The sequence below is a fragment of the Ambystoma mexicanum genome, chromosome 3p (genome assembly GCF_040938575.1).
Source record: "Ambystoma mexicanum isolate Mex_15411 chromosome 3p, UKY_AmexF1_1, whole genome shotgun sequence".
Lineage (NCBI taxonomy): Eukaryota > Metazoa > Chordata > Amphibia > Caudata > Ambystomatidae > Ambystoma > Ambystoma mexicanum.
Genome location: NC_090925.1, coordinates 663598170 through 663623152, shown reverse-complemented (window position 1 = coordinate 663623152; position 24983 = coordinate 663598170). Strand labels below are relative to the sequence as shown.

General features: G+C 44.6%; 1 protein-coding gene across 9 annotated transcripts in view; it reads left to right on the top strand.

Annotated features, from left to right (window-relative positions):
* Nucleotides 1–24983, top strand: part of LOC138580695 (uncharacterized) — a 583872-nt gene that overhangs the window by 416474 nt on the left and 142415 nt on the right. For 7 of the 9 annotated variants that reach the window (XM_069651436.1, XM_069651434.1, XM_069651435.1 and 4 more), the window contains 5 exons: nucleotides 2315–2347; nucleotides 3260–3292; nucleotides 5780–5812; nucleotides 9746–9778; nucleotides 24673–24699. In XM_069651436.1, coding sequence (XP_069507537.1) covers nucleotides 2315–2347; nucleotides 3260–3292; nucleotides 5780–5812; nucleotides 9746–9778; nucleotides 24673–24699 — 159 coding nt within the window. The remainder of the gene's footprint in view (nucleotides 1–2314; nucleotides 2348–3259; nucleotides 3293–5779; nucleotides 5813–9745; nucleotides 9779–24672; nucleotides 24700–24983) is intronic. The other 2 variants (XM_069651438.1, XM_069651437.1) reach the window with 2 other exon arrangements.

The following is a 24983-nucleotide window of genomic DNA, read 5'->3' as shown; positions in this document are numbered from 1 at the left end:
TCACCTTTTGAAACAAATGGGAAAAACCCCTGAAATTTCATGATGTCAAACCACAAGCTTCACCATCGGGATCTCCTTCTTACCGACCAAAGTGGCCTTGCATTTAAGGTAGCCACCACCCAATGGTGGGAAACACACCAGAAAATGCTGCCCTTATTTTTTCCAGACACTTAAACACATACAGAAAGATGTTTCATACAGACTACACCAAATATCTTCATCCCTGGATACAATTTCCCTGATTGTCATTTTTGATTGCCACGTTGTTTGACAGCTGATCATTTTTTCATTCATATTTTCTCCTTTTCCCGAATCTGCTTCAAAACCTTGGATGATGTGAAACACAGCGTCTTTTATATGAACCATATTCTGCTGAGATATGTAGCTATCACAAAATAAATCATAATAAATCAAATGTGAAGGTGAAACAGTTTTACCTGAATGGTGTATTGTATAGCACTAACTGAATATGCTTTGAGTAAATGTACTCCCAATGTCTGGATTGATCACTCACTTTGTTGTGCCTAGTACTGCACTCAAAAATTGGGGTCCATGATCATAGAATAATGCTTCACCTAATTAGACACTCATCTATCAGGAACCATAAAGCATCATGAACTTGCCACACCAAAGTTCTCACACTTGCAATAGTGAGCATGTTGCTTCCTCACCCACAGACTTGCTTAGATAAATTGGCGTGGTCCTTTAAGGAACAGTGCCTTGCAACTGGCACCATTCTATGGGGATTTCACCATTTAAATTTCACTCCCTCACCATATCAGGGTTGTGGGATCATAGGCATCTCATATACCCATAGAAAGGTGCACCCCTGATTGCACAGAATGTGGGCATCACTTTAAGAATGGCGGTCTGGAAATAAGGGTGCCGGTAGCAACGGCCGGTAGCAACGTAACAGCACCCTTTGTGGACCACCATACTACGCGAATGCCTGACCTGCCTTGCCCAGTTTTCAGACCTCTACTGGCATGTCTCTCACTGAAGCACTGTCACCGTTAGCAATGGTGCCGGTGCTTCAGTGAACCCATTTCCATGGAGTCCTACTGGACTACATGGAAATGGGCAGCGGTATATTAGGTGGCGGTAGGGGTGTTACAGGGTTGGCGGCAACCCGGCAGTAGAACCGGCCAGTTACCGCCAACCTCATAATGATTTTTTAAACAAACCAAGATCACAGAAATCAGTGTTTCACATGTGCATGACATATTCCCCTTATAAATCATGGGACACCACTCGCTGAAGATGTGCCTGGAAACTAGTGTGCATGCAATACCTATTACATATTATTTCTGGGAAAGTGAATTTAATTTCCGCATTGGTCCATATTCGGGCCAAAACAGTATAGGTTGAAAACCCCATATAGCCCAGCCTTTGCACCTCAAAATCCCAGCCCAATCCCCACTCTCTACTTTTAACATGGGTCAATCTTTTTATATGCGACCCAGATACATGACTTTGAAACCCGTTGGCAGCACTTAATCTTCATCTAGCCACAACTGACAGACTGTTCTTTGTTGGGCCACAACCTGCTGATATGGAACATCACAGTCTTTCAAGACAGGCCTCTGCCTTGCACCTCTGCCATTTGGTATGTGAACCTATGCAATCCATCCCGTTCATTGCACACCCTCAGGCTGTAACAGGAGGTACAGGCCCTGTTCACTGTTGGCTGAAGTTAAACATTTAACTCGGTCACAGAACTCATATCCCCTGGTACTGTCCGTGAGTTCAATTCATAAAAATCGTGTTTGTTCTTGGGTCAAGCTTCTGTCAGCAACACCCGGTTTGCCACAGGAAATGAACACCCAACAACAGGTCTTTCACTCACAAAGGTAGAGAAGAAAAGAAAAATTACAAGAGTGGCACAGAGAGAGAAACAGAGAAACAACATGAGCACATAGAGAAAGAGAGAGTGAGAGACAGACATAGAGCCTCGTTACATGTTTGTCAGTGCGGTAACAAAGTGGTGGTAATTCATTACTGCCACTTTTTTAGCAGTGACAAAATTACTGCTGCTTTTATCACACCACCTAACTACTATTTCATCTAACGAGCCTGAGATAGTATTGTATTTATAAGCATGAATGAAAAGAAGCATATGCAGGGTTTTAAAAGAAAAGAACAAGACACACGTAGGTCATATGGCTACATGCCAGTAGAAGCATTAAAAAACTGAGGTGCGTTGTGTTGGGGGGACTACATTTCATTGTGACTATTATGCCTTTTTTTAAAAAAATGTGAGCATTCTAAAAGAGTTTGCCTCAAAATTGAAATACTTGCTTATTGTCTCCCATAGGGCATTGGTGGCGCAGCTGGAGGTGGCCATATGGTAAACGTCACATATATTGTTGCTATATTTCAATAGGTTTCATCCTCTGGGAGTATTGACTTCTAATCAAATAATGACTACTTCCTTTGAGGAATCATCTGGTTGAATGTCACCACAATACATTTCACAGTATTCCCTCTGTAACTTCCATTTCCACATATAGATTGTCTGTCAGGTCTTAGATGTGTTGGAAGAATTATGGGAGTCATCACAGTACAATTTTTAATGCTGAAGGAAGAGTTGTGGAATACAACACTGTACAAGGTATTGAGGTGCACAGTTATGCTTGATCACCTTCTTGTAATTGAAGAGGAATGAACAAATGGGGGATCCATTATTTAAAAATATTTAAACGTTGATGTAAATAAAACAAATCTATGATATCAATTGTTGCAAACGCTCCTACATATCTTTGTTGGGCAACAACCTGCTGATATGGCAGAGTACAATGTTTCAAGAAAGGCCTCTCATTTGCATCTGGCCATTTGCTTTGTGCACTTAGGCAACTGAGGCTGGTCTGTGCAAACAACCAAGAACCTTTTCCTTTAAAAAAAAAAAAAGAAATCAAACATCACAATGTGGTGGTAATTCATTACTGCCACTTTTTTAGCAGTGACAAAATTACTGCTGCTTTTATCACACCACCTAACCACTACTTCATCCAACGAGCCTGAGATAGTATTGTATTTATAAGCATGAATGAAAAGAAGCATATGCAGGGTTTTAAAAGAAAGGAACAAGACACACGTAGGTCATATGGCTACATGCCAGTAGAAGCATTAAAAAACTGAGGTGCGTTGTGTTGGGGGGACTACATTTCATTGTGACTATTATGCCTTTTTTTAAAAAAAAAGTGACCATTCTAAAAGAGTTTGCCTCAAAATTGAAATACTTGCTTATTGTCTCCAATAGGGCATTGGTGGCGCAGTTGGAGGTGGCCATATGGTAAACGTCACATATATTGTTGCTATATTTCAAGAAGTTTCATCTTCTGGCAGTATTGACTTCGAATCAAATAATGACTACTTCCTTTGAGGAACCATCTGGTTGAATGTCACCACAATACATTTCAGAGTATTCCCTCTGTACCTTCCATTTCCACATATAGATTGTCAGTCAGGTCTTAGATGTGTTGGAAGAATTATGGGAGTCATCACAGTACAATTTTTAATGCTGAAGGAAGAGTTGTGGAATACAGCACTGTACAAGGTATTGAGGTCCACAGTTATGCTTGATCACCTTCTTGTAATTAAAGAGGAATGAACAAATGGGGGATCCATTATTTAAAAATATTTAAACGTTGATGTAAATAAAACAAATCCATGATATCAACTGTTGCAAACGCTCCTACATATCTTTGTTGGGCAACAACCTGCTGAAATGGCACAGTACAATGTTTCAAGAAAGGCCTCTCATTTGCATCTGGCCATTTGCTTTGTGCACTTAGGCAACTGAGGCTGGTCTGTGCAAACAACCAAGAACCTTTTCCGTTTTTTTAAAAAGAGAAATCAAACATCACAACGGAATAGATGTATCGACCACGCCCTGAGGCTGTAGCAGTAGAAACGGGCCCAGTTACCCTGTTGGCTGAACTCAGACATTTTTCTTGATCTCAGAACCCATCATTTCTGGTGCTGTCCTTCATAATAATAGTATTTGTTTTTGGGTCAAGCTGCTTTCAGCAATACCTGGGTTTGCACCAGGAAATGAGTACCTAAAGTGCCTTTCACTCACAAAGGTAGAGAGGGACAAAGACATTGGGAGAGATAGAGAGTGGCACAGAGAGAGAATCAGAGCACAGAGAGAGAGGGAGAGAGAGAGCGAGAGAGCGAGAGAGCGAGAGAGAGAGAGAGAGAGAGAGAGAGAGAGAGAGAGAGAAATAGACATCATTACCAGTTTGGTGATGCAGTAAAAAAGTGGTGGTAATTCGTTACTGACACTGTTTTGGCAGTAAGGGAATTACTGCTGCTTTTTCTGCACCACCAAACTTATACTTCGTGAAACAGGCCCTACATTCGACTTTTTTTTATATATAAACATACATTGTAAAAGAAACATATACAAGGTTTCAAAACAAAGAAATAACAAGCCCACAGATCATATGGCCAAATGCCAGGGGAAGTATTACGATAATGTTCTGACTGACTACACCAAAGCTCCTCATTTTAGGTGTTGTTTTAGTACATTGAAATTTGTGAATCTCATTTTGCTAAACAGCCTGTCAGCCTTTTCACAGCACAGCTTTGCTGACGTACATGTGTCTACTTCAAAACACTGTGACAAGTTACACACAGCTTCACTCATATAAAAATCATGAAGTGGACATGGCGACTCAAAACGGAGATGTGTTGATCTAGCTAGCAAGTGTGACCAGGCGACCAGGTCGACCAAAACACCTTTCATGCAGTCCCCCAAGTCAGGGGAGGAGCTTGTCAAAGCACAGATATCAGAAATGCTAAAATACAAGAACATATTTTTATCCATAAAACAAAGAAGAAGGAAGCCCACAGTCTGCGCAGAAGCGGCTACTTACATCTACATTCCTGATTCAGTCATAGCAGCAATTCCATAGAAGCAATCATGCTTTATATTATCATGTGAACATTTAACTGCCATGCTGACACATTTTGAAGTGTCAATTAAAGTTTACCTTGAATGGGCAAGGTCCCGTTGCAAATGGACACGGAGCATGCAGAATCTCTAATTGCTGTCTCATGTGCAAGATGGAAGATTTAGCCCATCACAATCCAAAGAAGCACTTAGACACATGTAGACACAAACAGACCCGCAAATCCCCCACAGCCCCTGCCACACACTGACCTCCCCACCCACACCACACACACACACACACACACACACACACACACTGACACCCAGGCACATCCCACACATGCAGACCCAAACAGACTCCCCACTATCCCCCACACACACATACACACTGTGCTTGATAGTCCTAATGCATAATTTGTTCATAAACTCCTGGTCATGGGAAATCAGTGTCGATCACCTGAATGGAACACAGCAATGAAAATAAGGAATCCCTCAACAAGAAACTTCCTTAGTGTAGCAGTGGGTGCACATTTTATTTCAGAGAAGAATCGTATGGCCTCTTCTTTAATACCAAGGGACACTAATTGAATCACAAATACCACAATCAGTTGTTCATGCAGGAAGGGGTTCTTTAGAAAATGAATCCCTGATACGTAGATTTCATGTATGCATTTAGTTGATGAAATGAAAGGATATTCATCAGCATATTCTATTGCAAAGTAACATGAAGCAAATAGAATTCCTGCCAGTGAAAAGCTGTGTACATTCATATGATTGAGGCATAGCTGTGTTCCATTGAAACAATCATACATTTATTTACTATGTCAATATATTAATTCACTTTACCTCACTAATGAAATATGTGTTTTGTTTTTCCCATAGGGCAAAAAAGGTGGAGTTGGTGGTAGCCATGTGGTAAATGTTACATTACTGTTGCATCAATCCAAGATGGTGCTATTGGCTGGGTAGCAATGTCCTCTAATGCTATAATGACTATGTCCCAAGAGATTTCACATCACATTTCACAGTAACTCATCTCATAATATCACTGATGTACCCTTATTTCATAGCCTATTAGATTGTCATGTATCAGATAGTTGGGGGGCAGCAAAATCATATGTCTGAAGTGGGAAGATTGTGGATTGCAATGAAACAGTGCACATTATTCTTAATGACAATATTAAGTACAGCATCAAAGATCACCTCACACTAATGAAAATATTCCTACATTTCAAGAATAATTCTAAGAAACATACTATTTACTGGCCTATAAGGAGAGTCCCCCGTTATCAGCACAAGTCATAAATAACCCATGTCAATGTTTATATATTGTTCAAATGTATATGCAAATTCTGTTTCATTAAATCACAAATTGCAGTGGGTTAGTACCTTGGTGACTACATTCCTGACATGTTGGTTTGGTGTGTCACCCTGCATTTGCACATACATTTGAAAAATATATAAACTCCATGATGTGGATTATTTATGAGTTGCACGGATAACCGGGGTATATTCTTACAAACTATTTACTATTAGGGCTAGGTTGGTAGCCTTCCCCAGTGATAAGAAGCACTCAATACCGTTCAGTATTGATGCAGACAAATTATAGATATGGGGAGACGCTGGCAAGTACACTCGAACAACCACGAATCTCACTATTTACTTGCCTATGACAAGTGAATGCTAATACTTTCCTGGAAACTCCTTAACCCATCATACCCATTTCAGGTATCCTTTACAGAGTGGTACACTGGATAATGAGTCACCATTATAAGTGCCATTGGCAACCCACATTACATGTCTTGGAAATATTAGAGGATATTTCAAGGAGCTGAATCATGTTCAAAAACACCAGAAAATACTTCCCTTATTTTTCCAGAAATGTAAACTCTTTCAGATAGATGCTTCACACAGACTACACCAAAGCTCGTCATCCATGTATGACATTTCCCTGATTATCATTTTTGAGTGCCACATTCTATGTCAGCTTATCAGTTTGTTTCTTGTCAGATTTGCTCCTTTTCCTGAATCTGCTCCAGCGCATTAGAAGCTGTAATACACATTGGGCCTCATTCCCAGTATGGCGGTAAGGGATACCGGTCACCGTTAACGAGACCGGTGCCGGTAATCCCTTACCGCCACATTCCGAGTTCCTTTTGCGCCCTCGTCCTTAACGCCTGCTTTTAGCAGGCGTTATGGACGAGGGTGCAAAGGGGCTTTTTAGCCAATAACGATGACCGTAAAGTACGGTCACCGTTATTTGCAATTTCCCCATTCCCATTGAGTCCTATGGGGGCTCATTTAGGAATGGGGAAGAGCCCTGGGGAATGGGGAATTACCGCCCTGGTCAACTCGGAATAGGGCAGTCATTTCCCATTCCACCAGGGCGGTGCTGGTACGGGTCCGGTGCCGACCAAGGCGCTACTACCGCCATTGGTTAGCGCCGGACTCGGAATGAGGCCCATTATCTTCTATATCAACCATATTCAGTGGAGATATTTATCTATCACAAAATTAATCATAATAAATACAATGGGCCTCGTTACGACCCTGGCGCTCCCGTAATGAAGCAGGCTGGTACTGGACCGGCCCCCTTCATTACGGGAGCGCCAATTAGGAGTTTCCCTTTGCGGTACACGATCGGATGTCTGGTAAAACCAGATGTCTTTTTCGGGTCCTGCGAGGGGAAGAGGGAGATAACAACAGGACACTTGTAATGTGCATGTTGTTACCTCCGTCCCCATTCCCTTTGAGCACTATGGGGGCCCAAATGGGAATGGGGAATGGTTCCTGCAAGGAGGACTTTGTCGGAATGACCCGGTGAGTCCCCATTGCAGGAACCCGGTAAAGGAGCCCGGTTTGAAGGCACCCATGGAGCTAATAGCTCCATGGCTACCTCCAAAGTCGTAATGAGGCCCAATGTATTGAGATGTCCCAAACCAGAGATTGTCACTTAAAATTGCTTACAAGATATATATACATATATCAACATACACTGTTTTTAAAAACAAAATATATATTTGTATTGACATCTATTAAAGGCATTCATGGATGATTCATACACAAGTTAAACTGTTTTACATCTATGGTGTATTCTATAGCACTAACAGAATAAGGTTCGAGTAAATGAGCTTCCAATGTCTGGATCCATCACTCCCTGTCTTGTGCCTAATAATGCACACTGAAACTGTGCCAGGCAATGCCTGGGGTTATTTGCTGCATAATCATAGAGCAATGGTGCACCCACTTAGACACACATCAGTCATGAATTGAAAGCAACACAACTGTGCCAGACAGAAGTTCTCACATTTGCAATCATGATAGCACGTTGCTGCCTCACTCACAGACTTGCTTAGATCCCTTAGAGTGGTCCTTTGAGGCCATGACATTGGCGCAATTCTACAGTGCTTTGACTACTACAATTTAACTCCCTCACCATTATGGGGTGCAGAGATCCTAGGACTCTCATATGCCCATTGAAAGGAGCATCCTGTGAATGTGCTAATTGTGTCTGTGTTTGATATATTCTTGTTTACAAACAGATCTGGCCCCTGATTTTTCATTGCATGATTTTTCCAAAACAAACCTGGAATCAGTGTTCCACATGTACATGGTACACACCCCATGCACATTACGGGACACCCTTGGCTGAAGACGTGCCTGGAAAGCCAATGTGCATGTATTTCAAATTACATATTATGTCCTGGGAAAGTGAATTCCATTTCCCCATTGGTCAACATTTTGTCTATTCGAAACAGTAGAGATTTAAAAGCTCATATAGACCAGATCTGGCACCTAAAATTCCTAGCCGACTCCCCACTACTTACTTTATACATTGGTCGCTCCTTTCACACGCAACTCTGGTACATGAATTTGGCCCCCATTGTTGCACTGATTCTTCATCTAGCCGGATCTTGCAGACTGGGTTTTTGTTGGCCAACAACCTGCTGATATGGCACAGCACAATGTTTCAAGACAGGCCTCTAATTTGCATCTTTCCCTTTGCTATGTGCACCTAGGCAACTGAGGCTGGTCTGTGCAAGTACCCACGAAGATTTCCCTTTTTTTTATTTAAGAAATCAAATATCACAACATAATAGATTTATCGACCACGCCCTGAGGCTGTAGCAGGAGACACGGGCCCAGTTACACTGTTGGCTGAATTCAGACATTTATCTTGGTCTCAGAACACATCATTTCTGGTGCTGTCCTTCATAATAATAGTATTTGTTTTTGGGTCAAGCTGCTTTCAGCAATACCAGGGTTTGCACCGGAAAATGAGTACCTAAAGTGCTTTTCACTCACAAAAGGTAGAGAGAGACAGAGACATTGCGAGAGTGAGAGAGTGGAGCAGCGAGAGAAACATAGCACAGAGAGAGAGAGAGAGAGAGAGAGAGAGAGAGAGAGAGAGACAGAGAGACAGAGACAGAGAGACAGAGAGACAGAGGGACAGAGAGAGAGAGATATAGAGAGAGAGATAAATAGGCATCATTACCTGTTTGGTGGTTTAGTAAAACAGTGGTGGTAATTTGTTTCTGCCACTGTTTTGTTAGTAAAAGAATTACTGCTGCTTTTACCACAAGACAAAACTTCTACTTCATCAAACAGGACCTACATTTTCTTTTTTATATATAAACACAGATTGTAAAAGAAACATGTGCAAGGTTTTAAAATAAAGGAATGATAATCTCACATGTCATATGGACACATGCCAGGAGAAGCATTACGGAACTTTGGTGCGTTGGGGGGACTCGATTTCATTGTGACTTGTATGCATTTATTTTAAAATGTCATCAATTAAGTTGACTTTTCCTCACAATTCAAATACATGCTTATTGTATCCTTTAGGTCGTTGGTGGCGGAGTTGGAGGTGGCCAAATGGTAAATAATTTCATGTAATATTTCATGATGTTTTCATGCTTTAGACGTATTGCCTCCTAATCATATAATGACTACATCCGTGGAGGTACCATCTGGCCGAATAATGCTGTAATTCATTTCACAGTATTCCTTGTGTAACTCCAATTTCCACGTTATGATTGTCAGGTCCAATATGTCTTGGAAGGATTATGGAGGCATATCAGTACCATTTCCAATGCTGATGGAATAATTTATGAATAAAACACTGCAGAAAGGCCAGCTAATTGAAAGAAATCCATCATTACAACTGTTGCGTTACACTGACTTATTTTACTTAACCAGGGAATTGAGGTGTATTTAGTGACATGGAAGAGCCATGATTCTACTTAAGACTTCTGGGAATAAACTTAGGGAGTTGCTCTATGGGTACTAAGTTAGCAATGTTTGTACACATGGAGACCAACGTTAGGTATGCTTCGAAGACATAAGGCTATTTCACAAACCTGAAAAATGATCTTTTGCTGAACCCCAAGCAAACAAACCTGCTATTATTCCTATAACAACAGAACGTCTTTGAGATTGTGCATTGGTGGAGTGCAAGGTTAGTGCTGTCTCGCTGGTCCATAATAATCGAGCGAGATTCAACTGTGGAACAAAAATTCATCAATTCCATTGGATTAGCACTTGGAGTCCTGCCTCCGGACCTGTACATTGAATAAATTAAATGGCAGCATCATTGGGGAAAGCGCATTTGTGAAGTGCAGAGTGAGTGCTGTCTCACTGTCCTGCAGCCTTCAGACGTGGAGGTGCAAACACAAAAAGTGAGTGCTTGATAATTAAAAGTACTCTTTTATCCACAAAACGCAGATTTGGACATTAATGTTGCATTGTGTCCATTAGAGAATTCAAAGGACCCATTGGTGGAGGGTTAAACTATGAGTGACTATAATGGTTAAGGGGAAATCTAATGTTACCAGATATAACCTCTGGAACAGGAAGATGCCCCAGACAGAATTAAACATGCATCTTGTAACAGCAACATCCCATGTGGAAAGCACTTCTAACATACCGACGCCTGAGGTTAGTGACAAATGCAAGCGTGAAATCACATCTTTTTTCAAGCAGAACCTATAAAACCTACCGCAGGAGAGAGTCAGACTGAAGAAACTGCTATTGTTATCGCTAACAAAATGCCACTAAGAAGCAGTGAACATGCTAATGAGAAGAGCTGAAACATTGATAACTCTTCCTTTCCGAGCTTGTGCTACTAGTTGCTGAGAAGCATTACAGTGGCGAAGAACAAGTCTGCTACGTATACAGGAGACTCAAATGAACCATCGCTAAAATGACAGGTTAGGGGGGCATGGCCAGTGAGCGCGCGATGAAGACGTGAATCTTCGTCGCTCCAGTGGCCGCCTGAAACATCCTGCAAAATCCTGCCATATGGATCATGTAAAAGCAAAATAAAGATAACACCGGGCGGCTGAACCTCGGAGCAATACCCGGCGGAGAACAGAGCTAACTTCGCAAAGGGAAACATGAAATATCGGCATTGGAAGTTTCGCCCGGGAACTACCCGAGCCCGAACAAGATAGCCGCCTCCAAGACCCGCTGAAACGTGACGGGGATTAGCAAATGCAGCCCACGAGCCCCGACAGCAGCCGCGCCAGCATCCCCGGGGCGATCCGAGGGTGCGCCGCCACCGAATCCTGTCATCTGTCCCCGGTACGGCCGGGTCGGGGAAGACCAGAGTGGACGAGCCCCCGGCCTGTGACATCAGCTGGAACTGCTGCCGGATGTGGTGCTGCGAGGGGACGGGGTGCGGACGACTCGGCCCGCCCCCGGAGACGGAGAGCGGATCCCCCCAGAGGGGGAACCCAAAGCAGGTGATGACAGCTCGGAATCCACCCCTCCGCCCCCTGGACCTCAGAACTAAAGTGAACGGCCACAGGTAAGCCGCCACGCAGGCCCTGCCAACCCGAATCCAATGTGCCCATAGGGCGTCCCCCTAGGGGAAACAGCAACTTACGCCCGTACACGCAAAAAGGGCAGGAGCATACCGACACCTCCAGTGCGCAAAAGAAGCCAATGCTGATAAACGGGGCCTCCTCCACTGACAGATATACGCAGCCCTACACAAATCAACACCATGGGCAAAGAAAAAAGCAGAAAGACCTCGACACAAAGTACCATGGACCAACACGCCACAAGCACATCCACCATACAGGGCACTGAGGACCATGGGGTGACCCCCCTCCGCCAGACGAGACCCTCTCGCTCAAGGATCTGATGGCCGCCATCGCCAGCTTGCGTTCCTCGGTGGAGCAAAAAATGGACGCCATCTCTACCGAGGTCTCATTCCTCTGCCTTGACCTCCAAAAACTGTCATCCTGAACTGGGGAGGCAGAACAATGTATCTCCGGTGTGGAGGATGGCCTCGGTCGGGTGCACCAACAATTGGCGCAAGCACTAACCAGATTGAAAACCCTGGAGGCCGGAGTGGATGAGGGAGAAGGCAGGTCCCGCCGCAACAATATTCGCATCCTGGGACGGCTGGAACACGAAGAGGGACCCAGCATGCAGCTTTTTCTGGAGGAATGGTTGGCAGACCTGTATGTGCCAAAGACTCTCTCGAACTTTTTGTCGGTGGAACGTGCACACCGCATACCCGCAGGCCGCCCGACCCCGGGTGCACCCCCAAGGACAATCATTGCAAGGCTCCTCAATTATCGAGACTGGGACGCCATCTTACAAATGGCCCGAACCAAAGGGACAATGATACATTAAAAGGAAGCTCCACTGTATGAACGTGAGATACGGGCTGCTGTTCGCGGCCCAGTTAAAAATCCAGCATGAAGGTAAAACCGTCTACTTCACCGATCCTCAAGAAGCCTGGAAATGGGCCGAGACCCACATCGTAGTGGACTGGACTGCACCCGTTCAAAACCGCAGCGGTAGACCCAGACCCCGACCACGGCGAGAGGGACCCGCCCAACGACCCATACCGGAAATCCCAGCGGACCTGGACGAAGACCGCGATCCCTGATAAGGTTCTTGGAAAGTCATGTTGACCAGAGAGGGGAACTCACGGTAACATCAGTACCCTCAACGATCGATCCTTTTCTTGGCAACCATTTGCAATGCAATGCTCCTCCCGGGACGACACCAGTGATGTGATGCCGTCGCTCCCACACAATTGATCAGAGAGTCATGTGCTGCCATCGCTAACACACCATGCCATTGGCGGACACCACGCCCCTGACCCGAGTCACCAGACCCGCAAGTGAGTAGTAAGTTGGTGGGAAGGTGACCACAGTTCACATTAAGTTAATCTGGCAACACAGTTTTGAGCTCCAGTAGAGTTTGGCCGAGAGATACTTCATGTTGGGGAGGAGTATGGGGAGGGGGGAATGGATACAGTTCTATGTTAGTTACTTTCCGGGAAATCACACTATATCCACATTGATCAAGATGCCACGAACACACCTTGTCCGATGCCAACGCCTCCACCTCACACATATGCCACATCTCCATGGCCAAACACACCATGCACCCAACTGGCACAACCTTCCAAATCTCTAGACAGCAATGACCACACAGCACCAAGATGACCCCACTTATGGAAACGCACTAGCCCCAATAACAACCAACGAACGCCATAGGTAACTCAAAATCATTACTTGGAACGTAAATGGCATGGGCTCAAGTATGAAACGACGATTAGTCACGCGTTTCCTCTCCTGACATAGCCCTCCAAACCGAGACCCACTTAGCGGGTTCAACTAATTACTGACTAGCATACAATGCAGGGTACACGATCGGCTCCTGGGGCACCCTGATCCTTTTACATAAGCAACTGCCGTTTGATTTATATGCTGTGGTACAGGACCCCTCGGGCTGTTTTGTGATAATCCGGGGCGTGCTGAGGGGAGAGACAGTGGCCATTCTAGAGATATATTCCCCACTGGGGTTGGGGGAGGGTCTCCTGAGGGAGGTGATGACCCTGATGGCACAACAGCAAGCATAGGTGTGGATCGTGGGGGGGGGATTTTAACAATGTTATGTGCAACACACTTGACGGGACCCACATCCGCAGCCGGAACCCAGACAGTCCCACGCGGCTGGCGACCTTCACATCAGCGACTGGTCTGAGCGACATGTGGAGAGAACTCCACCCTACAGACCAAGGATTTTCCTTCCACTTGGGGGTCCATGCATCCTTATCGAGGTTGGATTACCTCTTCCTCCCGGCCCCAGAAGCATATAGGGTTATATCGGCAGATTTCCTTCCCCGGGGCATATCAGACCACTCTCCCCTGGAGGTGACACTCCATACGGATCGTCCCCTGCCGCCCAAAACATGGCGGCTAAATGGCTACTACCTGGGCCTCCCCGAGTATGTGGAGCACATCACAGACAAATCCAATGAATTCTTTGAGATCAATACGGGCTTGGTAGAGGACCCTGTGAAATTATGGGAGGCACATAAAACAGTGCTTAGGGGGGAAATGACAGCCTGGATCTGTAACCAAAAGAGAGAACATCACTGGAAGGTGACGGAGGCAGAGGAGGAAGTACAGAAATGGGAAACCAGATATATATCTAGCGCTTCCCCGGAAATACACCACTCCCTCCTGAAGGCTAGAGCATCACTCCATAACACGGCACTTGATAACGCACTGCAGGCGCTTTGGGAATCAAAGACCAGAATTTATGAGCAAGGGGACAAACCCAGCAAACTATTGGCATTTCTGGAAAGACGGGAGGAGGGGCAAAGGCATGTCAGAAAGATCACTGCCGGCCCGAATGAGCCAGCCCGAACAGACCCAGAGATAGCGGAGGCCTTTGCCAAATTCTATACTACGCTTTACGCCGCCCCAACGGTCCCCACAGACGCTTCCCTCCTGGATGAGATTGTGCTTCCGCAGTTATCGGAATTGCAGAGGATTCACTTAGACAGGGGATTAGACGAAACCGAAATAATGGAAGCCATCACCCAGCTACAAACTGGGAAGACACCTGGCCCGAATGGCTTCCCGACCGAGACCTGGAAGAAATTGGGCAGCAATAAGATGGCCGCCTCCCTCCGGGACCTATTCCTCACCGCCAAAGAACAGGGCACCCTCCCACCGGATCTACGAACGGCCAACATAGTGGTCATTCCCAAAAAAGGCAAAACCCCTGATCAGTGCACATCGTATAGACCGATATCGCTTCTCAATAGTGAAACTAAAATCCTGGCCAAAGTACTGGCCAACAGGCTCCAAGGGTTAATATCCTCACTGGTCCATCAAGATCAATGTGGCTTCATGCCGCAAAGATCGACCAGAATGAACCTACGCCGATTACACCTGCTATCGGAAGAGGCCCCAACCCTTAACACTCCACTCGCACTCCTCGCAATTGATTTCAACAAAGCGTTCGATTCAGTGGTGTGGGCTAGCCTCTGGACAACAAGAGGCGCATGGGCATCGGCAAAACTTTCCTTAGAGCTGGATTCAACTCCTATATGAAACCCCACTAGCTACAGTTAGGGTGAACGGCTGGACCTCCGGGACCTTCCCGGTGGGCAGAGGCACCCAGCAGGGCTGTCCTCTATCTCCCCTCCTCTTCACTCTAGCAATCAAGCCACTGGCCCGATGGCTCCGACAGGTCACCACTTGGTCCGGATTCCGTTGTCCAAATGGATGGGAGGACAAGCGTTCCCTTTATGCAGACGACCTATTTCTCTACGTGAGTAATCCAGACCAAGCATGCCCAATCATAACCCAAATGTTAAAGACCTATGTAGACTTCAGTAGCCTTAGAGTAAACTGGGAGAAATCAGTTCTCTTCCCAGTAAAAGAGGATGATCTGGCAATCACCCGGGACTCCCCATACCGAATATAAAGAGAAGGCTTCCGCTATCTGGGCATATGGGTTTCCGGGGTTCTCTCAGACTATGTGCATCACAACCTGCACCCACTAACGGCCCGCTTCGCGGGGGATGTACAACATTGGATGCACCTCCCCCTCACACTTATGGGAAGGTCAGCCCTCTTAAAAATGATGGCATTTCCACAGTTTCTCTATCTACTGCAGAACGCCCCACTGGCCATACCAAACTCGGAATTTGTCCCGGTGGAACGCCTCCTCAGGGAATTGATATGGAAGGGGGGGCAACCTCGAATTGCGCTGACCACGGTGCAGCAATCAATCTGGGAGGGGGGTATTGGAGTCCCACACCTGAAATCCTGCTACTGGGCCAGTCAACTAAACATAGTCAATGACCTCCTCCATGGGGACCACGACCTACCACACATCAGAGCAGAACTACCCTTCAGGCAAGATAACCACCACTTGCAACAAGTATCAACGCCTATCCAGACCCCCCGCACAGACAATGTCCTCTCACATCGCAATCGTCTGGAGGCAGGCACACAAGCACATAGGCTGGGGGAACAAGATTACCATGGCACAACCACTATGGAATAACCACATGCTGACGGAAGTGTGGAAGCTGCCCGCATGGACCCGGTGGGTGAGGGCCGGAATAACCATGATAGGAAATATCTTAACAGAGGGCTCTATTCTTTCATTTTAAATGCTCCAGCAGGAATATGGTATTTCGGCAGCAGAACACTACCACTACACACAATTATCACATGCACTTAGTGGCCACAGGCAACCACTTGCTGATGCCCCAGATTACACGCCCCTGGAACGCATCTTACTTTCAAAACACATCCCCACCAAGGTAACTACCACTCTATATAAAGCTATTAATGCATTCGCCACCCCAGAGCTGACCAGCCTCAAAGTCAGATGGGAGCGGGATGTCGGGGACATTGAGCCTGAGGACTGGATCCAGGTTCTCATGCATCCACGTGAAATCTCTATAGACTCCAGAATAAGAATGATACAGCTAAAGATACTTCACAGGTTATACTACCCCCGAGTGGCCCTTTTTTGTTGGGAAAGGGCAACGGATCCAAATTGTTTGAAATGCCGGGGGAAGAGGGCACCTTCATCCATCTCCTCTGGGACTGCCCTAAAATCAAGGCCTTCTGGACACAATACTTACAAATTTTGGGTCGCACGATAGAATTGCGACCCGCAATAATGTTACTGGGGGTCCCAGATGAGAATATCTCAAACAAATGGGAGCGCATTCTTCTCTCCACAGCAATGGGCCTGATAAAACGTGACATTGCACAGAAATGGGGAGCCCCGGAGTGCCCAACAGCGGCTCAGTGGTCCAACGAAATGAACATCAACGTGGCGAAAGAACTCACAATTTATACAGCACGGGGATGTCCGGCAAAGGCCACAAAAATCTGGGGAAAGTGGGAAGAACGTGTGACCTGAGATCGGTCTGAGGGGTGGGAGAGTGGGAAGCGCAGGAGCACAACATGGACACGGCAAAGAACATATTACTGGAAAGGTGATGTACATAATGGCAAGAGACGTACAGATCGACGATCGACCCGGCAAAGGGAGAGGGAGGGTGGGGGAAACAGTTGGTATGGTGTATGAATGTTCAAAAACCTTCAATAAAATATGTTATTAAAAAAGAAAAGATGACAGGTTGGCACAATGGCCATAATTAAAGATACAAATAGACTTTTGGCTTTGCCAAATTTATTTCCCCACTCTAACTCATTGGTGTCAGTGGAAGAAAAGAATCCTCAATTGGAGACACTCGTAGAATTTCAATCCTTCATGGTGAATATTAATTTTGCCATGAAGATTCTCCTAAAGCTATGCAAAACATCCACGAGAATCAAAAGATCTATGGCTATGCAAACTCTGCCTCACCCATATCTTCTGATGCTCCCCTGGGGCAGGTGTATGATCAATCTGCAACTACATTCCACATGGGGGAAAAAACGGAAGGATGGAACATCGGAAAGGGCAGGTAGAAGCAGGGGTTTAAAATGAAAGCGAAGTGAGAGAAGAACAAAACTCTCACAAACCTCTGAAATGTACTTTTCCCAAAAACAATGAAGACTGGCAATTAAAAACTGCGAGGCACAGTCCAGACGAAACCTACAATGTAGTAGAAAATGTCTGATCCCATGAGAAAACCATCAAAGAAATCGATATAGAAGATGGCACGCATAAAGAAGTGCCAATCAAATCAAGCTGGGACCCTTACGAGTTGGATACTGAACGGTGATCAAATTGTAGCTAGCATAAATATTAAGGTGGACTTGGGCATCTCAGTGTGGGAATCAGATAGGACATCAAATTGAATCAAAATCACTGAGTACATCTCAATGCGAGAGCACATGAAAAGAGCAACTTACATACAGGAGTTCCCCATGAAAATGACGGCTTGAGATGATCCAGGAAGGTAAAAGATAATAAATTCACCATCAAAAATCTGAATCAGGAAACCAGAAATAAATTGATAAATTGTTCAGTCTTGTTGCAGGTTTTAACTCAAATCCCCAAACTGTGTGTCTTAGTAACAGATGACTTTGGGCCTCATTACGACCGTAGCGGAACAGGTTAAACGGCGCCGTAAAAGGCTGCGTCGCCGTTCAACCCGTTCCGCCACATTACGTGGTCCCCTCGCGGGACACGTTAAGCACGCCTGGGAAAACCAGGTGTGCATACCGGGTCCCGCGAGGGGAAGAGGGAGCAAACAACGGGCTAACTCGTAATGGCCGGTTGTTTACTCCCTCTCCCATTCCCATTCAGCCCTATGGGGGCTGAAATGGGAATGGGGATGAACCGTGTCCGTGTCCTCGAGTGAGGAATTACCCGGCCATCCGAACTCGGAATGGTCCGGTAAGTCCTCATTCCGAGGACACGGACACGGATGCGGTTTTGCCGGCAGCCATGCCGCAAATAGCGGCATGGCTACCGGCATACCTCGTAATGAGGCCCCTTGTCTTTATTGAGCCCCTGGAATGTGTGTAAATCCCAATGGAATGTGGGTACATTGTGAAAACCACAAAATGGCCTTGTTGATATGCAACCAAAAAAGGCAGGTGTTGAACTTGGGAGTAGAACTGGACGTGGATGTTGACAAGCTTGACCCAACTTTGCAAGTGAAAGACCTGAACCCTAACACCATATGCCATTTCTTATGCACACATTATCATAATCAGGGTGAGAAAAGCATGGAGTGAGAGCATATTCAGCGGGTGCTGAAGTGGCAAGTTTATGCAATCACTACTGCAACGACCAAAACGCACTGAGGTTTCACTGTAATGTCCTGGAATACCTGCATATTTGGACATCTTCTTGGGTCCAGAGTGTCATTAGATCTCCTGCTGTGTAATCAAGTTTACCTCCTGCAATAGACTAGGTTGTCAGCTAAACAACTGTTTTTCAATGGTTATACTACATTTCAAACCTTGACTTGAAAGGGTGATATCGGCAGACCCTAAAGAGGACTGATGAAAGGAGAAATAAACTCTTATACTTCCTGAGGGGTTAATGTAGCAGAATGGCAGTAATGTATACTAGCAGTAGAGCTGGAGTGGGTAAGCCTGTATTGTGCCGGCCAGATGCTGGTCATTCACATCTTCAACCCCCCCACCCCTCCCAGGGCTCCACCTCCATGGAGAATAATTTTGACATCTTGACAGAGCTCATAGTGAAACCAACCGATCAGACTAAAATAATGACCTTCATTTAATAACGGTTTTGGAATGGTCCCTCAACAAGTGAGTGATATACTTATGACCGTTGACTATCTCACCATTTCAATCCTTAAATGTACTACACAACGTCACCTCTTGCTATGCCTAGCCAACAGGAGCTCCTCAAGGAGGTGTACAATGTTATCACAATAGTTTGTAAAAATCTGCTCATCCTACTCACCTGCCATCTGCTGGGCTAATAAAGATGTTTCTGTCCGTCCTAATGCCGAAACCAACACATATGCATCCTGCAATCTGCTCCATTTGATAAACATTAATACGCATACTGGCAATGTTAATGGCTTAATCTGTTACATTGAAGATTTATATGCACCATATCACAACAAAGTCCATGATCGAAATACTGACTGTTATACGTGCTAGCCAACTGTTATTAACCATAATCTAACCTGCACAGAAAATACTGAGCGTTATATGTGCTATGCGCTATCCAATTGTTATTAACATCACCCAAACCTTGCACACATGGTGGATCTGCAAACTTTTTTACACTGCATGTATATCTGCAGATCATCATAGATGCTAGGGCAATTGTTATTATTGAAGTTTTACCTGTGATGTTCCAAGCAGAACGTCCCGTTAGAAAATACTAATTGCTGCACGTTTTAGGCTATTTGCTACTCACCTAACCAGCAACGTCGATCAACTCGCAACCTCTCTTACGTTAAATGCATTAATTTTCTTACTTTTTTCTGATTATTGCATATGATAGGCCAATAGTTTTTTTTATTGATGATCCACCTCTAATTTAGAAGGCCCTGCTCACAAATAAAGACTGCTGCATGTGCTAGATCAACAGCACTATCTATAACCAATACCTTTGTTTAGGATAGCTGTTTCTGCCATCTCTAATGCTCGGAAGGATGCGCATATATAGTTAATTTGCCAGGTACATACTAGAGGAAGACTCAGCTGGCCTTTATACATATTTCCGCACAGCTGACACTTTGAAAACATAAGGCTAAGGCGGTCTCCATTAGATATCTAAGTCAGCTCTCACACCCAAGGAGCATGACAGCCAGACTAACCAATATCTCTGCCTCCTTAAGCAAATATTACCTGCATCTGAGCGCTGCCATCTCCCAGACCTGGGCCAGATCCACCCTATCCCTCTCCACACCACATCATATCCCGACTCTAACACTCACTTCCTCCCACCTGGCCTCTATCCCCTTCCCAACTGACCTCAGACTAACATAAGCTTAGCTCAACATCCTAATGTGAAATGCACGTGGGCCGTGCCTAACAACCCGAGCTACAGCCACCCATTCAACCAGAGCTTAGCGACAAAACCCAGGTATCACAGAGACCACTTATCCTCCAGTACCCTTGCCATCCTGAGAAGAAACAGTCACCTTACTTACAGAACAGCTTGCTCCTGCATCACTACTGCAAAAGAACATTCAGAAAGAATAAATAAAAAGCTGCATCTTACCTCTAGCAACACCAGTCCTACAACCAAACAGAACACAATCCCATACCCAGTGGCACATACTCCTGTATCCACGGCTGCTACTCTTAGAAACACATACAAATCCAACCAAGAAATCCAGGGCACCCTCATTCACGCCAGATCATTACTGTCCCATGCATTAGACATCGCTGACATTATCTCCACGGAAAATCTTGACTTCCTGGCTATCACAGAGTCATGGATCCACGCAGTTGCTGGCCCTGCCCTTGCCCCTAGCCATCCAACACAACTATGCAATCTTCAGAATGGACAGACTGCAGTCCAAAGGAGGAGGCGTAGCCATCATAGCAAAAAATTCCCTGACATTAGAGAAATACCAAACATACTACTAACTTCGTGCAAACTACTCTCAATAAAAACGATGCCCTCCTCCACCACCACACCGAACAACCACCTGTTCTACAGACATCCGGGCCCTGTTCTATCTTTTGAGAACGAGGTAGCCCAACTTCTATCAACCAACGCTAAACTTACCTCACAGACCATCTTCCTAGACGACTTCAATTTAGGTCTAAATGACCCGATAGAGAAGAATGCTCTATCCCTAGCTAAAACCATCTCAACACTAGGCTTCACCGACAGAATCCAAAACCCTACTCACATTAAAGGCTGCACCCTGACTGGCTAGCGGACCTTTACTGCAACACCACCATAACTTCGAACAATCATTGCTTATGGTCCGACAATCACCTTATAACTTTCAACATTACCTCGATGTGTGAACTCACCAACTCCCACAGTTGGCCCCGACCGCCCCATCTAGAAACAAATGAAATATCATGGCGGACAATATACTAAGATTAATACAACCCATCCTGGCATCCCTAAATTTAGCAACTAAAGACCCTCTCCTCCTAGTTATACTATACATTGAGACAGTACTTGCCGATATTGACAAATTAGCAGCGCTCTCCATTCGCAAGACCAAACCAATAGCCCACCTTAATGCTTGATTCACACCTACCCTAAAAGTACTACGGAACTCCAAGAGAAAGGCAGAGACTCTCTGGAGGAAAGAGCCAAGCACTCAAGAAAGAAAAATTCACTGCAACCACTCTGAAGTACAAACAAAAGTGCCTTGTATAATGAAAGAATCACCACTGCACATGCTAAAACAAAGGAGCTTTTTGCCATCCTTAGGGAATTAGAGTCTCCCTTACCACCAACAGCAGTCTCTAACAAGGACACAAAATGGTGCTCTAACAATCAATATGCCCTCTATGACAAAAAAAAACACTACTTCAATCGAAAATTGACCATAAGAAACGCCTATCCATCCTCACCCACCTTCATCTATGACCCTCACCACGAAACCGCACAGTGCCACAATTTGAATTCACGGCTGTCTCCAACGATAATCACTAGCCTTAAAACCTCTAGGTGTCAATTAGACCCATGCATGGTTACGGTTATCAAAGACTGTGCTCCTGTCCTCACCCCTTTCATCACGAGCCTCATCAATGCCTCAATTGAAAACAACATGGTCCCAGTTGACCTAAACAAAGCCTGGGTACTCCCATTACTAAACAAAACTACTCTCAACCCAAACATGCCAACAAATTATCACCCCACCACAACAGTCCCATTCTTACTAAAAATATTGGACAGAGTAGCGTATCTACAAATACAAAATCATTAGGAAGTGAACAACCTCCTGGGCCTTCGACCGTCCGGTTTCTGTCCAAGACACGGGACGGAAACAGCCCTACTGGACTTAAAAATCCAAATGGATGACTTAAAAGACAGACGTGAATTAGTCCTACTACTGCTACTCGACCTATCCGCAGCATTCTATATTTTCGACAACAAAATCATATGCAAATACCTAGCCTCAGCAGCCACTTCTCATCAAATGCCACACAACAGATACAATCCTTCCTGACAGACAGAACAATGAGCGTCTTCTCCCCAAGTGCAGAAGCTCAACCAACGCAGGTCACATGTGGAGTACCTCAAGGCTTCTGCGTTTCTCCATTGCTTTACAACATTTTCACTAAACCTCTTTTCGACCGCTTCAATGCCACCCACATCCTCATCCCAATCACAAGTGACCATGCAACGGAGACGGATACCCTCAATACGATCTATCTAACCATCCAAGCATGGATAGTGCACTATGGTCTGTGCCTGAATGATGAAAAGACAGAACTGCTCCTCATAAGTTCACAACTCCTTCTGTCTAAACTAAATAAGGCCTTTTACAGTATTCCTTCTTTAACCTCCATTTCTACATATTGATTGTCTGTCAGTTCTTAGATGTCTTGGAAGAATTATGGGAGTCATCACAGTACAATTTCTAATGTTGAAGGTAGAGTTGTGGAATACAACACTGTACAAGGTGTTCAGGTCCACAATTATGCTTGATCACATTGTTGTAATTGGAAAGGAATGAACAAATAGGGGAAACATTTAAAAATATTTAAAATTTGATGGAAATAAAACGGATCCATGATATCAACTGTTGCAAACGCTCCTACATATTTTACTTACCCTGGAACTTGGGGTGCATTTAGTGAAATGGAAGAACCGCTGCCAAATTAATCGATTTTATTTTCTCACAGACTACACCAAAGCTCCTCATTTTAGGTTTTGTTTTACTACATTGGCATTTTTGCATCTCATTTTCCTAATCAGCCTGTCAGCTTTTTCACAGCACAGCTTTGCTGTCGTACATGTGTCTACTTCAAAACACTGTGACAAGTTACACATAGCTTCACTCATATAAAAATCATGAAGTGAACGTGGCGACTCAAAACGGAGATGTGTTGATCTAGCTAGCCAGTGTGACCAGGCGACCAGGCCGACCGAAACACCTTTCATGCAGTCCCCCAAGTCAGGGGAGGAGCGTGTCATAGCACAGATATAATCAGAAATGCTAAAATACAAGAACATATTTTTGTCAATAAAATGAAGAAGAAGGAAGCCCACAGTCTGCACAGAAGTGGATACTAACATATACATTCCTGAGTCAGTCATAGCAGCAATTCCATTGAAGCAATCATGTTTATATTATCATGTGAATATTTAACTGCCATGCTGACACATTTTGAAGCGTCAATTAAAGTGTTTCCTTGAAGGGGCAAGGTCCCATTCCAATTGGACAAGGAACATGCAGAATCTGTAATTGCACTCTCATGTTCAAGATGGAAGATTGTGCATATCACAATTCAAAGAACCACACAGACACATGTAGACACACTCAGACTCGCAAATCCCCCACAACCCCTGCCACACACTGACCTCCCGATGCACACACACAGACACCCAGGCCCACCCCACACTGTGCTTGATAGTCCTAATGTATAATTTGTTCATAAACTCCTGGTCATGGGGAAATCAGTGTCCAGCACCCGAATGGAACACAACAATGAATATGAAGGAATCCCTCATCAAGAAAACGTCCATATAACAGCAGTGGCTGCAAATTTTTTTCAGAGGAGAATCGCATGGCTTCTCCTTTAATACCAAAGGACACTAATTGAAGCACAAAGACCATAATCAGTTGTTCATGAAGGAAGGGGTTCTTTAGAAAATGAATCCCTGATGAGTTCATTTTCTGTATGCATTTAGATGATGAAATGAAAGGATATTCATCAGCAAATTCTTATACAAAGGACCATGAAGCATGTAGAATTCCTGCCAGTTAAAAAGCTGTGTATATTCATATGATAAAAGTATGAGGCATAGCTGAGTTCCATTGTGACAATCATACATGTATTTACTATGTCAGTATGTTAATTTGCTTTACCTCACTAATGAAATATTTGTTTTGTTGTTTCAAAAAGGGCATACAAGGTGGTGCTGGCCATGTGGTAAATATTACATTATTGTTGCATAAATCTAAGATGGTGCATTTGGCTGCGTAGCAATGTCCTCTAATGCTATAATGACTAGAGATTCCACCTGGCATTTCACATTAACTCATCTCATAGTATCACTGATGTACCCTTTTTTCATAGCCTATTAGATTGTCATGTACCAGATGATTGGAGGGTAGCGAAAATCCTATGTCTGAAGCGGGAAGGTTGAGGATTAAAATGAAACAATGCACATTATTCTTAATGGCAATATTAAGTACAGCATCAAAAATCACCTC